Source organism: Aulonocara sp. 'chitande type north' Nkhata Bay, linkage group LG9, assembly GCF_057382095.1.
Source record: "Aulonocara sp. 'chitande type north' Nkhata Bay isolate Kocher_YH1m ecotype deep benthic linkage group LG9, A_spYH_male_GT1.1, whole genome shotgun sequence".
Taxonomy (NCBI): Eukaryota; Metazoa; Chordata; class Actinopteri; order Cichliformes; family Cichlidae; genus Aulonocara; species Aulonocara sp. 'chitande type north' Nkhata Bay.
Window position 1 is genome coordinate 11,343,808 of NC_141352.1, and position 15,859 is coordinate 11,359,666.

Here is a 15,859-nt window from a genome sequence, read left to right on the forward strand (position 1 = left end):
TCCAATGCTTGAATGCAAAGTTGGTCTGCTTCTCGGCTATAACTGTCAGCAAGCCCTTCTTCCATGGGAAATTATTGCAGGTGAGGAGAGTCAGCCTTACACACAGCTAACTGATCTCGGCTGGAGCATAGTTGGTTATACATTAAGTTCAAAATCACAATGATGATATTGGCATAAGCCACAGAATCATTGTTCAAGAAGTTACTCCTGCAGTACAACAAGCAGTTGAACTCAAGCAAGAAGTGCATTTTGTATGCAGAAGTGAAGGAAGTTGGTCCAGTTGATGTAATAAAGGCTTTGGGATCTGATTTCTCTGAGCATGCAACAGATGACAATCCAGTCTCTCAGGAAGACATTTTGTTCATGTCAAAGGTGACCAAAGGCATAAGGAAAACGGTCACTATGAAGTCCCATTGCCATTCAAAACCGACAACCCAAATCTTCCAATCAACAAACAATGTGCTGAGCATAGACTGTCTTCGTTGGAACGTCGGCTCAGAAGAGATAAGAAATACTATGAAGATTACGTCAAGTTCATGGACAACATCATAGCAGGTGGAGACGCAGAGAAGGTCCCAGAGCAAGAACTGGATAATGAGGCAGCATGGTATATACCGCACCATGGGGTCTACCACTCCCACAAACCTGAGAAAATACATGTGGTTTTTGATTGTTCGGCCCATTTCCAGGGGACATCTCTTAACGATCATCTTCTGACTGGACCAGATCTTACCAATGCACTGATTGGAGTGTTATGTCGATTCAGAAAGGGCCCCATCGCCATCATGTGGGATGTGGAGAGGATGTTCCACCAATTCCACGTCACCAAGGAGCATCAAGACTATTTGAGATTTCTTTGGTGGGACAAAGGCGATTTAAACTCTGAGCCTTCAGTGTACAGGATGAGAGTACATATTGTTTCTCAAGGTAGAAACAGATTCAGCTTAAAAACCTTTCAATGGATCAGAAATCCCAGTTTGCAATTAATACAATACAAAATATTACATAGAGTGCGCTATACTGGTCATAGGATGTTCAAGATGGGCTATACGCCTTCCAACAACTGCTCACACTGTCTAGCAAATACACCGGACAATTACATCCACGCTCTTTGTTTCTGTCCACCAGTTCAGAAGTTTTGGCGTGAGATATGTGAAGACTCATCAAAGTGTCTGACAGCACCTCCGTTCTCGTATTGTGGTGTCGACTGTTTTGGTTCATTCATGGTAAAGGAAGGAAGAAAGGAAGTCAAAAGGTATGGACTATTGTTCACGTGTTTATGTTCACGAGTTGTGCACATTGAAACGCTAGATGACTTATCGACAGATGCCTTCATGAACGCTCTTCAAGTTCTGATAGCCGTAAGAGGTCCTGTCCAGCAATTAAGATGTGACTGTGGCAGCACAAAGTGAGAATAAAGTAAATACTCTTCACAGTTTAAAAGACAACGCCACTCTGGGAATTTCACCCAGAGAATACTGGAAGTAACACTAATCACCAAGAAGGCAGTTAGGTTTGTTATACTCAGTACAGAGACGAGGTTCAATGATAAAACAAGTTGACAATTTATTAATAATCATTTAAAACACCATATAAAAGCACAATCATAAATATCCATGTACAAATATGCTTAAAAAGGTATTCAGAGCTGAGGCTTACCAGTGGAGGGGCAGGGATGCCACGCACAAACTCAAAAGAAACACACCAAGATACAAGTGCAACACAAAATCACACGCTCACACTAATGAACTAAACGAGGCAGGTGTGTACACTCAAAGGATCCCACCACCAAGGCACCCTAGTCTACTCCATGTCGGCACTCCGCATCTGAATAAAGGAACAAAGAAAATTTTAATATATTACAACAAAACTAATGTAGCACCGGGGGATAACCCAACTGCAGGACCACACTGGTGATCTTCAGCTAGAAAAAGGGCCTCCCACCAGTGGCGTAACAAAAATCCAAACTACAAATCAAAACAACAGAAAAACAACGTACAATCTGGATAAAACGTTAAAATCTGGAGCAAACGGAATCGCCGTGTTGCTCCAACTTGCCGCCTGCCCAACTATAAGTTAATCATCCGGTCAATTAATATGTACGCCAGCTGATTCCCATAACCGGCATGCATATGGCCGCTGTCCACGCTGACGTCCACTTTAAAAAGCTGGCAGCAGCAGGAAGAGAAACCTCGCAACGGGAACAGACGGTAAAAGCAAAGCAAAGCAAAGCAGCAGCACTTCAGTTAGCGTAGCGTTGCGTAAAACTAAGGCCCACACTTCCTGCAAAGCATAATAAGTAATTACTATAAAAGAACAATAAAAGGCAGAGATCGTAACAAAATTGAATTACGTACCAAGTAAACCGCGTCATGAAACATGAGCAGAGTGGCTCATAGGAGGCTTCTACAGCTATGACCTAAAAACAATATCTGTTTACCACCAAGTAAGGTAATGTACACACTACAATGAGTAAACACCTACCAGTCGCGATGGAGGCTTCAGAATGATCTCTGCAACACCAAAGGGAAGTCAGGTGACCAAAAAGGAGATCACAGGTAAGCGATCCAGGAATGCTCAAATGGCCACTATTTATACTAGCGCCCCCTAATGCGCCAGGCTGAAAGTGGGTTGAACCAAGGAATAACATTCATCCTGCCACATGACCAAGGGACAAACTTTATGGGCGCCAAAAGAGAATTTTTGGAGCTAATGAAGGATATGGATCAAGAACCACAAAGAGCTATTGGTTGTGAATTTGTGGTGAACGTTCCGGCAGCTAGCCACATGGGGGGCATCTGGGAACATCAAATTCAAACAGTACGAAGTGTACTGACAGCGATGCTGGACAAGTTCTGAAACAGACTCGATACAGCTAGTCTAAGAACACTGCTTTACGAGACAATGGCCATCATTAACAGCAGACCTTGTTGAGTATCTCAACAATCCCTTGGGACCAGAGCCATTAACTCCCAATCACATATTAACGATGAAATCTTCAGTTATTGTTCCACCTCCAGGAGAGTTTTGCAGAGAGGATTTGTACTTGAACAAAAGATAGAAGAGAGTACAATTTCTAGCAAATGAGTTTTGGCAAAGGTGGAGGCGAGAGTATCTGTTAAATTTCCAGCGGCGAAGGAAATGGCAGAACGTCTCACGAAACCTGCGAGTAAATGACATTGTGATACTGCAGGATGATAATGCTCCAAGATGTAAATGGAAACTTGCTCTAATAGTAGAGGCTATAGAGAGCCCAGATGGCAAGGTTCGAAAGGTGAAGCTCAAGACCAGCGAAACTACCTTTGACAGGGGAAAAGCACTGACAAGGCTGATATATCTGGAAAGACCTATTCACAAGGTAGTGACTTTACTGGAGACTGACATGGAAAGTGAACCAGACTTTAATGTTGACACATTAGAAAGTCACATTGCAAACAATGAGTGATTTTGGTGGGAGTGTAAGTGTCACAGAAATGGCTTATGCATAAAGAAGTTTAATAGATGGTTCCAGCAGTTAAAATGTTCTTGCTTGTACATTTCTGTGGTCAATATTGTAAAGGTGTGTTTATCTTGTCACAAAGAACAAGTTTTGTTACACCGCTATTATTGCGAGGTTTGATAATATAGGCTGTGAGCCCACGTTTAATAATCACACTAAGGAGTTCAGCGAGCTATTGGCAAAGCCCTGTTTAGTCTACCAGCTGTACAAGGTATTTGTCATTTGCTATAACTGTATTGTAATATTGTGAAAATTTGTAATGTACGGTGTTCTAATTATTTTATGTTTTAATTTAGAATCCGCAAGACTGTAAAGGTATTCTTCTAGGACCTCCGAAGTGGCAGGCGGCCACGAGGTAAGTTTTTGTTGTTAAAGCACAAGTGTTATTTCTGATAGATTGAAGCACTTAAAGCCTTTGAGTTTTATGTTTATAGTTTTCACGGTGTTCAATAAATGCAGCGAAGCGCCCGTCTTGAAGAAGCTGTGCCTGTGTTGTCATTTTGGGAGTTACACAGCTGTTGCCACGAACGTCGCACTCGCTTACATCACTGTCATGAGACATTCTTGAAAAAAAAAATAAGACGGTTTTAGTAACGCAGTAACGCAGCGTTCCTACGGGAAAGTAACAGTAATCTAATTACCTTTTTTGCAATAGTAATCCCTTACTTTACTGGTTACTTGAAAAAAGTAATCGGATTACAGTAACGCATGCATTACTATCCATCTCTGCTATTAACAAGTAGTGAGAGAGAAAGGTGACTGAGGAAGAAATACTCAATGCATCATGGGAAATTCCCAGCAGCCTCCACCTATTGCAGCATACCTAAGGGAAGATTCAGGGTAACCTGTCTAGCCATAACTACAGTGGTTTGAATTTGAATTTGAATTTATTTATTTAGGACAGTGCATGTTAATGAATACAAATGTAAAAAAAAAAATTACATGAATGTAAACATACCAGATTATAGCCAAGGGCTAATTTCCATCTGGGGCTCAGAATTGATGTAATCCTCCCCCCACCTTCAACCCAAGTATGTGTGGTAGTCACTGCTACCACACAAACATGTCCTGAACCACGCTCACATACTTCTCTGTCACTTCTGACTTCATCATGCAGTACCACAGTGCCTCTTTTTGCACCCTTTCATGTTTTCACTAGATCTACAAAGACAGTGAAGCTCTGACTTTCTCAGGAAATTAAAGCTGAATTCTGTGAAGCCTGATCTCAAGCTTTTTAAGTTTGACGCAGCATCCAGAAGAACTTTTGTTCAGATCCCCCGTTTCTCCCACTGTGTTCAAATGAACCCTGTCAGGGTAATGTCCCATTGGTCTGCCACTTTTCTCACAGGAGGACACTTTGTGGGTCTTTTGATGCCTCAATAGACTTTTGTAATGGATGAAAGCCTTTCCACAGTCACCACATACAAATGATTTAACTCGAGAGTGGGTGCGCTGATGTAATTTTAAGCCAGTCATACGAGTAAAAGCCTTTCCACAGGGACCACATACAAATGATTTAACTCCAGAGTGGGTGCGCTGATGTGAGTTTAAGTTGCTCTTCTGAGTAAAAGACTTTCCACACTGATCACAGACAAATGATTTAACTCCAACATGGATCATATAATGTTTCTTTAAGTCACCTTTCAGAGTATAGCGCTTTTCACACTGATCACAGCTGAATGGTTTCACACCGGTGTGGATCAGCTGATGTGTTTTTAAGTGAGCTTTCTGAGTAAAAGACTTCCCACACTGATCACAGCTGAATGGTTTCACACCGGTGTGGATCAGCTGATGTGATTTGAAGTGAAAAATCTGAGTAAAGGTCTTTCCACACTGATCACAGCTGAATGGTTTCACACCGGTGTGGATCAGCTGATGTCTTTTTAAGTTGTTACTGTGAGTAAAAGACATCCCACACAGATCACAGTTGAAAGCTTTAAATTTCGTGTGGACGAGCTGATGTGATTTTAAGTTGCATCTCAGAGTAAAGGTCTTTCCACACTGATCACAGCTGAATGGTTTCACACTGGTGTGGATCAGCTGATGTGATTTTAAGCTACCAATCAGAGTAAAGGTCTTTCCACACTGGTCACAGCTCAAGCTTCTCTCCTCCCTGTTGGCGCGCTTGCGTCTTCTGGGCTGCTTCATAGCAGGAAAAGTCTTTTCCACAGGGATCGCCGCTGGCTCATCTTTACTTGCTGGTGCTGGATGTTTTTGGTTGATGTCATCCATGTGCTGAGGTTTGGGCCTGCTTTCACTTCTTTCTCCTGTAATGACAAAGAACCCAAACAGTGACATCAGGTGTATATCTTCAGCTCATCCACAAGTGCCCCCTCTTACCTCACAAAGATAAACAGTTTCACCATCTGCCAAACGTCTCAGGTGCCTGGGGACGCTATGCTGTGGTAAATATTTGAAGTGAGCTCATTTTGGGGATAAAAGTAGTAAAAGTTCAACATTGTGAATAAAATATTGGCTCGTATGACTTCAAAGTTTTTTAGTTTTTACTTTGTTCAAATTTGAAGAACATCACACTTACAATGTGCAGTTCAGGTTGTATGTGTGAGAGCTGTACAACCAAATCCACACTGACTCAGATTTCCCTCTGATTAACCACGAGGGTGTCACAGTTATCAAAGTCTGCAGACACTGTCAGCTGCAATCAACACCTTTTATTCTAATGCACAGGTGAGTTATAATGCATCTCCACTAGAAGATGGTCCCCTGTTATCTACTTTTTCACAGGCAAGCGTGGGTGAGAGTCTACAGCTTTCCACCCCCCAAGGACACGTAGTCTAATGCCTTTATTTTTCATGGCCATGTCCACTTAATACTACACTCAGTGTTGGGAAGGTTACTTTTAAAATGTATTCCATTACAGAATACAGAATACATGCCCCAAAATGTATTCTGTAACGTGTTCCGTTACGTTACTCAATGACAGTAACGTATTCTGAATACTTTGGATTACTTAATATATTATCATGCTTTTTACAACAACGTGAATGTACTATTGCTGTGTGATTTATTACTGTTACTGAAGGTCCGCGACGCCGAACCGTAGTAAAGGGACCTCTGACTAAAACGGCGGGGTCCCTGTCGGCTCATAGCCGAAAAATAGCTTTACTTTGTTGTCTGGGTCAACTTTGCTTGCGAGAGACAGAGAGAGGCGTTGAAAGACTGCTCCAACGGAACTTATTGTTTTCGGAGGAAAACACGAACACAGCGTACAGTCGAGTCTTAATAGCTTACTTACAACTGGGCTCGTCAGGCACTCTTCTTGGCTGAAGTGGTTATTATTATATTTACATGCTTCCAGCTCCCGTTTTTCCTCGATGACAGCTCGTACCTTTCCACTCCCCTTTTTCTTCCTCCTCGCGCTCACAGACCCATAACGTGTATGGCAGTCCATTCTCCCTGCAACACGGACTACACTGCCCATGATGCTACATTCTTTAGAGCTATGCTTGTAGCATTCTGCCTGTTAGCTTAGCACAACAACAACGAAAAGGCGCTCTCTCACCCAGGAAGCACACAGTCGCAGAGAGAGAGCGTCGCCCTGTAACCATGGCAACCGTAACGCTGCCTCCTGGAACAACACAACGTAGCTGTCAAACAAAACCCAAACAGTCCTGACCCGCGACAATATGAAACAGGAAAGTACCGCAGTGTAATCCATTTATTTCAACAAAGTAACTGTATTCTGAATACCACCTTTTTAAACGGTAACTGTAACGGAATACAGTTACTCATATTTTGTATTTTAAATACGTAACGGCGGTACATGTGTTCCGTTACTCCCCAACACTGGCTAAGAGAGAGAGACCCTGTAGAAAATGATAAAGTTAAGCAACCAGTGTAGTTATAACTGACTTACTCTGGATCTCCTCTCAGACTCAGGAGGGGGCGAGCGGGCCGGCTTTGTAGTTGGAGTCGGACCAGCAGAGACAATGGGCTCACTGACCTCCACTCCCCAAGTCAGTCACCACGAGGACAAGTTCTTTGTTTAGAGATGATTTAATCCAAGCTCACCAACAACATCATTCAGCTGTCCTCGTCAGAACTAATGAAATAAAAGCAGTTACATTTAGAAACGTCAGTTTACTAAACATAAAAATATTGCTCTTTTAGCCTCGCTCACATGTTCTGTAAAGATTAAATGACTTAAATCATCACGTGGTTTACAAAAACACATTGTTAATCTCAGCAAATAAGTGCGCATCCAGAAATAACTGTTTCATCTCGTTTGACATGGAAACTTAAAATTACAAAGACACACTGAACGCACCTTCCTACCAGCTGTAACCTAACAGGAGAACGTACGTTCGTCTTCGCAGCTGCAATACATACTGTAACGTCGGGTTGTGTTGCGTGGTTGAGAGGAGGCGGCAAAACACCTAGCAGGCTAGTCGGAAGAACACACACCCACGCTGGTATCGGTAATCCACGGTGGTTCTTTAATACGCCTTCTTCAACAACCATATAAAAGCCCGGTTGAACGGCTGCGGCTCAACAACATAACGCCCAGCGTTCATACAACCCAAGCGTTGCAAATAAAACAACAACAAAAAAAATGTCTGGAGAAGAAAACATAAATCCGTCCTTCGTTAAGCACAAGCGTGAAGGCACGTGTCCTCATAATCCCGGAGCGAGAGAGCAGTGGCACAAACTGATGACACCATCAACCCTCGACTTGGGCGTCTTAAAGGGACACCACACCATAGTGGCTGTTACAATACTTCACAACAAGCCGTTCATCAATTAGATTTAACACGACGCTTCTCCACAATACTTTGATGCGGGTTCTTCAAAAAGTGCCCATTTTTAAAACGGCGGCAAGACACAGCAAAGAGCACAGTACGCACACTCCTCCTTCTTCGTCTTCTTCTTTTTTTTTTTTTTACAAACCTTTATTTAAACATCATTATACAAAGTAGAATTAAACAGCACTATATTAAAGGTATTGCACAAGCTCGTGGGAAAAAAAACATAAAAAGAGGGATGTCTTCCTAAACATTTGGATTTGTGAATATGAAATTTAACCATTAAGATTAACAAGTTAATCACACATCTGTTGTGGTTTTGGTGTTTGTGTAGACCATGTTTGTAAATAAGAGTCCATGCTAAAAAAGCTTGGCGATGAAATGCAGAGATTTATATAGGGATTTTATCAATATTAAAATTATAAGTAAGGACACCTTCCTTAGAAAACATGTACATAGGTATAGTATCCAAATGGATGTAGGATTTGTAATTATATTTTTAACCAATTTATTTTGAATGTGTTATTTAGAGTGTTAAAATCGAACACATTAAGTCCTCCATTGACACAGGAGTTCATAAGAACTGTTTTAAAAAAAAGAAAAAAAAGTAGTGTGTCCTATTTTTTCAAATAAAGTTGAAAAGTAATTCTTCCATTCTTTTTATACTCCTCAGTGGCTCTTTCCAGGTACATCTCAGTTTCATATGCAAACTGTGGAATGGGAAACTGTTTCGGCCAGGGCTCACAACGTTCTGTGGTCTTCTGCCTTTTGAGAATAATGGTGTCCTGAGAAGAAGTAGTTGCAGCAGAGTCTGCATTGGATACAACTGACTCAGCATATGAGGAGTCATAGTCAGACAGTTGGCCAGAGGGGCTGCCAAAACTGTCATCAACCGGAGTCAAGTTTATCATGACCGGGGTGATGCCAACAACCTTCACAGTGTCTTTGTCTTTTATCTGGTCAGCTCTGTGAAGAGTGAAGTAGTCCTGGAATTCTGGGTCAAAATACTGAAGACTGAAGTCATTTGAAATCCCAAAAGTATCCTTCACAACACTCTGCAGCTCCTCCAATGTTGGTGGGATCCCTGATGGAAGAACCAACTTCTCGATTTGGTCATCAATAATTACACGAAGCTTTGCCTCCATCTTGTTCAACCTAGAATAAAATGTAAATGGGCAGAGTTAAATTTCCCTTCAATTAAATAAAATTAGTTATTACTTTTCATTTATACAATAGTTGAGATATAAAACTATAAAACAAAAAGCACACTTCAACACACCAAATGTTGCAAATAACAAATACTTGGGAGATGTACATGTTATCAAGTTTTTGTTGTTGTCGTTTTGTTTTGTTTTTACCTATTATTCACAGCAGATGTAACGTTTCAGGGTTACCAAGCGTTTTCTTCCCACATTGTAAGAAGCCAAGGGCCACATGTCACCAAGTTTCTGCTGCTCCAAAAGACTGATCTTGCCAGTGTCCTCCAGTTGAAAAGATCTCAGATGCTCTACATACCATGCAGCAAGTAACTTCACAATGAAATATACACAATTGTCCAAAACGACTATCTGTATTATCTCAGCAAAGTCTGGTAGTCCACATGTTGAACCATTAGACAGGATCATCCCAGCAGTGTATCTTGTTCCACTGTAGGTGACAGTGGTGGCAAGCTGCACACAAGTCAGAGATGGTGATCTTGCTCTTAAATCTGCCTGTATGTCTGGATGCAGCACATCTACAGGCATTCTGGATATTTTTGTGACAAGCAGGGCAGGTTTCACCTCTTTTGATTGCATGTGGTATGCCATCATCATTTGATGCCTTGTAGAAAGGGTCAGCAACACATTTTTGAAATTGTTAGTGTGTCTCACAACTTGCTTGAAAAATCTGTGTTTCGCCTCAAAGCGCATTGTCCATACTCCAACCAATGGCCCATATTTTTCTATTACAGCAGGGTAGTGCTCCAAAAAATGGTGTTTTGGTGTGAGCCTTTGATCAGGAAAAACTTCCAAATATCTGACACGATGTTCAGATATTTTAAATTCAAGGTAGGCAATACTTTGTGTTGTGTGAACAGGGGCAACCACTAACTCAACAATGTCCTTCAAAGTCAGAAGAAGTTGCCAAACAGGATCATCTTCAGGTACACGTAAACCAACAAGGAGAGGCAACAAACGTATTAGGGCCCAGTTTTCATGAGCATTTCCTCCTACAGTTTTGCGACCAGCAAAATTTGAAGGGATTGCTTGTGGACTGTTCAATTTGTCTGAGCCCTTATATGGAAAACATGTGATTATATTATTCAGTTCAGTCAAACTGAAGTAGTGCTTCTTCAAAAAAACTTGAAAACACAATGCTAACTCTCTTGGCACTATTCCCTCAAAAAGGTCATGAAGGACATCTGGTGGGTATCCAGACACAAAGTGAAAATTATTAAGTTGATCAGTTAATGGACATGACCGCTTTAAGCCAAAATGAGGCACTAAATTCGGATTTTCTTTGACAGCTTGTACGTGTAAATCATAGTCATCGTTTTTTCGAAGTGGGAAGACCCCAGACCGTACTTCATATGTCTGGTACTCTGAAGCATGTCCAAGGCAAAATCTACAAACATATGGCCCGTTAAAACTTTCAACAAGTCCACTAATTGCATGAGCACCAAGGTTATCAGCTACAACACAGTGTAGGGCGCCTTTAATATTTCTCCCTAAACATGAAATAAAAAACCCCTCCTGTTCAAAAGTGACAAGATCTTTCAAAAGTGGATCCAATACTACTTTGTATTCAAACTGTTTCACATCAACAGATTTGCAAAGTAAAGCTAGTTGTATTGATGTTAAGGCAGACTGTAATCTCAATGGCAAATTGGCCAAAACCCAATAAACTGCAGTTATTTTATGTTTTTTTCGAGAGGTTCCTAATGGGTTACACACCTCAAATTCATCAACATAAATTATTATAGAGAGTCTTGTTTCTTCTACAGCATAAAAGTCATTGTCCTTAAAACACGTACCATCAAAAATGGACTCAAAATGCCCAGTGCTACTTGAGCACCTCGAAAAGGCTTCCACTGCAATATCTTTGTTCTTCAGTACTTCTTGCAAAGTCTTTAGAACTGGTACATATTGAAAGCTCTTTTTTTGTTCAGCATCAAGAATATATTCAATAGGATCCACAAACTGGAAATGCTCCTTAAAATACTTATTTCTCTTGAAAGCTGAACCAAGTGGCCCGCCTGCTCCAAGAGCTCTGCTAATGGGATGAGAGCTGCACAACTGTTCAGCCAAGTCCTTTATGATAGTGTGGTCAACTGTGCATTTGTTAGATTTCAGTGCTGAATCAATTATATTTTTAACCGCCTCCACAGATGCTGAAGAAGAAATATAGAAGAGATCTTCAACCAAAGCATTAATGCACCTCACTGAAACATTGTAAGTGCTTTCTAACTTGAGTAGAAGTAAGCCAAGTCCTTGAAGAACAGTACGAGATGCACTTTCTGGATCAACATCACTAGAGCATTCATCACTGTTGAGTTCAGGGACATCAGAATGGTCAGTGTTCTGACTAGGATGACTTTCCAAGACTTCTTTCTTAAAATCAGTTAAGGAACAACATGTATGTCTCCTGCCTTTGTGCTTTAGAAATGTATTGTATATATTTGTGCGAAAGTCACATCCATTAAAAACGCAAAATAGAGTTTCGTGTCTCTTCAAGTGATTTCCTATATGCTGAAAATAGTCCTTCTGAGTAGAGCAAAAAGCAGTGCAAGCCAAACACTTAAATGCAGTGATCACTCCAGGCCTTGGACTCTCTTCAGCGGTATGGTATCTGGACAAATGTGTGCGAAGGGCTCCTTGTGTTTTAAATGTGCAAGGACAACTGCCATACAGACATGGCTGGTGCTGTCCACGACCAAATGTTGCGTGTTGTAATCTGTAATGACGTAGAAGATTCCCCTTTGTAGTAGAAAAAGATTTGCATATCTTACACTGCCATCCCATTTGCCAGGTCCTAAAGTGATGGAAAAATATATATCTAAGAATCTAAATAGTTTTTCATGACAAATGTAAGAGCATGGGTATCTATACACATGTTGAGATTATAGAGAAGAAGAAAAAAATCCTACAAATAATAAGCAATTATTTTCTACTTATTGTTTTTACAAAAACAAATAAGTTAGATTAAGTGGGGTCAACTTGGTAATTTCATGCCGCTTCAATTTCAAAACCATTAGTTTAATTTAATATAACATGTTATCACAACTTACTTTATAATGCACAGTCTACATGCTGATCAGGTGAATTTAAGTTGAGGGATCTTCCATTACCTGAAAGGAAAGCAACATTATCATTAATCTCAGCCAAACCGATTTACTCACGAACAAATAAAACACTGAAAAAAACCAAACAATAACATTTTTAGGTTGTCTAAGTGACTTATACATTACGTTTAAACTGAGTAGCGAAACCCCGCGGTGATCTGAAAATGATGTGCCGGGAGTTGTGCTGTTCTCAGCGGCTTCAGTGACCCTCGAGCTCCCGGCTTGCTATCAAGCTGGTGGGTAGCAGATGCTCCGAAAACGTCGAAGCACTTTTGCAAACATGCGATATCTTGATAAACAGAGCAGATATTTGATGTTTACACAGCTACTTTCGCGCCTGAAAATATGTTAAAAGTTTATTTTGTAAATGGCCTGTATTTATATAGCGCTTTTCTAGTCCCTAAGGACCCCAAAGCGCTTTACATATCCAGTCATCCACCCATTCACGCACACATTCACACACTGGTGATGGTAAGCTACATTGTAGCCACAGCCACCCTGGGGCGCACTGACAGAGGCGAGGCTGCCGGACACTGGCGCCACCAGGCCCTCTGACCACCACCAGTAGGCAACAGGTGAAGTGTCTTGCCCAAGGACACAACGACCGAGACTGTCCAAGCTGGGGCTCGAACCGGCAACCTTCCGATTACAAGGCGAACTCCCAACTCTTGAGCCACAGAAAGATTATTTGTGACCCAGAAAGATTACTAAGAGTAATTTTAAAACTTAGTAGCGGCCGACATTATTGGAAACTGGAGTTCGAAAAACTGACCGTGGCTGACAAAATCACTCACAACTGACCGCAAAACCTTTTCATGAACTTTTAAACGTGGATGAAAGACGTTAAAACTCATCGGAATATACCGTTGATATTTTTTAATACGGTAAAACATGTGGTTAGTTAAAGCTGTTCAGTAACACAGTCGTGAAGGCTTGGAAAGTGACCTTGTGCTAGCAGTCCACTAACTGCCATTTGTGTAAAAATACGATACTATCATTACAGTGATGATTATTAATAAAATTTCGACGTATCATACTCTTTAAAACCTTTACTCAAAACCGATATACGTTATTGTTTAAACCGTGTCTTATATTTGAACAAATTAAGAAGTCTTACCTCTGACAAAATGGAGACGTCCACTCATGAAGTGCGTGTGTCCTGCACGTGGCACAAAGGATTATGGGCGGAAGTGTACAATGATTAAAATGAAAATGCTTTCATCAGTTAAATCTATTAGATTTCTTAAATTTTTTTAGTACTCAAAAAAATTTTTAAAATCTACTCAACAAACCATTGCTGAATTTACCCCAAACAAAACTGTGTAAATTTAAATAACTGAACATCTCAAAATTGTTGAATTTTGCTTAGATTTGATTAAAACTACTCATACACGTTTTTACTGAGTAATAATTACCATTAATCTCCTATTAGATTCTAATTAACCCCAATCACAGTTTTTACAGTGCACAGATCATAAAGACAGATAATACCAAGACAGGACAAGGGAACAAAAACACTAAACAAACAAACAAAAAAACAAACAAACAAAAAGCACAGCAACAACAGCAAAAAAAAAAAGAAAGGGGGGGGTGCACCTCTCTATTGTTTTTACAGGACTGTTCTAGGGCAAACAAAAACACTGAAGATTCCAGTTCCAGACCGGATAAATTGTTGACGTATGTTAACAGAGGGTTCCACGTTGTGTGGAATTTGCCGATGGATCCGTTCAGAGTACATCTGATTTTTTCCAGTTTGACATTTTGCATAACATCCGTTATCCAGCGGTGGTGTGATGGAGCAGTAGTAGACTTCCATTTAAATAAAATCAGGCGTCTCGCTAATAATGACAAAAACGCAATGACCCTCTGTAAATGGGCAGGGGGAACAGAAGTCACAATACCAGAGAAACAACCAAAAATTGTCACCAAGGGGGAGGCGAGATGTTATAGGCATAGGCTTTAGAGATGACTTCAAAAAATGATGACCAGAAAGGAGCAATTTTCGAACAGGACCAATACATATGAAGGGAAGTAGCTGGAGTCTGTTTGCATCTATCACACGATGGGTCTATGGCTATGTTCGGAAATATTTTTGCTAGTTTAACTTTTGAAAAATGTAACCTGTGTAACACTTTGAATTGTATTAGGGAGTGTCTTGAACATATAGAAGACGAATGGACCCTGGTAAGAGCCATATCTCACTCTTCGTCAGACAGCTGGGCACTGTCGTGGAAAATTTAACAATAACCTGCAACACACCCAGCAAGCTTGATTTGAAGTGGGTTTAATAAACACATTGCGATGTGGAGAGAGCATCCCAGTGAAACACCAGGACCATCTCCGGATTGTGGCCACCGTCCTTACATCTTATATACAGACACACAGACAAAGAACATTCCACAACCTCACATGTTGGCCCCTCTCACAGGGGGGCCAACATGTTCATACCCTTCACATTCCAACTTATAATTTTTATGTCAGCATTATCTGTGACAGGGTCCAATTTACTCTTTGTCAGAACCATGTAATTCAAAAATATAGATGTTTGCCCAATTTAAGCGATAAAAAGCACAGTAGGTGCACATGGTGAATACAAAGCAAATGCCACACCAAAACAACACATAACACATAAACGGGCCTTAAAAAGGCTACCCCCCCCCCCCCCCCCAAAAAAAAAAAAAACTTCAACAGGGTACAAACTGTAACATCCTTTCATAATTTGAAAAAGAAAAAAAGGGCAATAACATCAGTAAAGAAGAAAAGAAAAAAAAAGTTGAACATTTAAGAAGATGTTCACCATCAAATATAAAATGTTCATTGCCACTATGACCAATGATAACAGCACACATTAAGAGTAAAGAAATATTCAAAGTTTGACAGAGTAGCCATGTCTAATGATGCCACCTTCTGTGAAGTGATCTTCAATGTAATCAACCCAATCGTTACCATTACCTCGGTCACCAGTCTCTGCAGGGTGCGAGGCCGGGCGTCCGTTATCAATAGTGATATTATTATTAATGTAGGTCAGCGCCTCTACAGGGTCGGTAAACCTCAAGCGTTTCCCGTTGTGTGTGAACTGCAGAGTGGCTGGGTAGAAGAGACCGAACCTGACCTTCGCAGCGTGGAGCTTCCTTTTGGACTCGGAGAAGGCCGCGCGTCGTTTGTTGACTTCTGGGCTGTAGTCAGGAAATATGTGGAATCTCGATCCGTTGAATAGGAGTGGGCCCTTCTGTCTGACAAGGCGTAGGATAAGCTCTCTGGTTTGGAAGTGGTGGA

At 40.9% G+C, this 15,859-nt stretch overlaps 2 protein-coding genes across 4 annotated transcripts in view; one reads left to right on the forward strand and one right to left on the reverse strand.

Moving 5' to 3' along the window:
* LOC147321693 (uncharacterized) overlaps window positions 1–15,859 on the forward strand; it is a 106,491-nt gene that overhangs the window by 29,497 nt on the left and 61,135 nt on the right. The window lies entirely within an intron of this gene.
* LOC147321695 (uncharacterized) lies at window positions 1,554–8,335 on the reverse strand. Of its 3 annotated transcripts, XM_086305871.1 has the most exons (4): window positions 7,788–8,335; window positions 7,377–7,562; window positions 5,840–5,899; window positions 1,554–5,766 (listed from the first exon to the last, which is right to left on the reverse strand). In XM_086305871.1, the coding sequence occupies exon 4, from the start codon at window positions 5,729–5,731 to the stop codon at window positions 4,697–4,699; it is 1,035 nt and encodes a 344-aa protein (XP_086161997.1). In that variant the 5' UTR covers window positions 5,732–5,766; window positions 5,840–5,899; window positions 7,377–7,562; window positions 7,788–8,335; the 3' UTR covers window positions 1,554–4,696. The 3 variants fall into 3 exon arrangements, with proteins under 3 accessions (XP_086161997.1, XP_086161996.1, XP_086161995.1); XM_086305870.1 differs by lacking the exon at window positions 5,840–5,899 and having other exon boundaries at window positions 7,850–8,329; XM_086305869.1 differs by lacking the exon at window positions 5,840–5,899 and having other exon boundaries at window positions 7,788–8,329.

Excerpts from the sequence above, each read along its gene's own strand:
- LOC147321695 (XM_086305871.1), bottom strand. The coding sequence starts at position 5,731 with ATGGATGACATCAACCAAAAACATCCAGCACCAGCAAGTAAAGATGAG.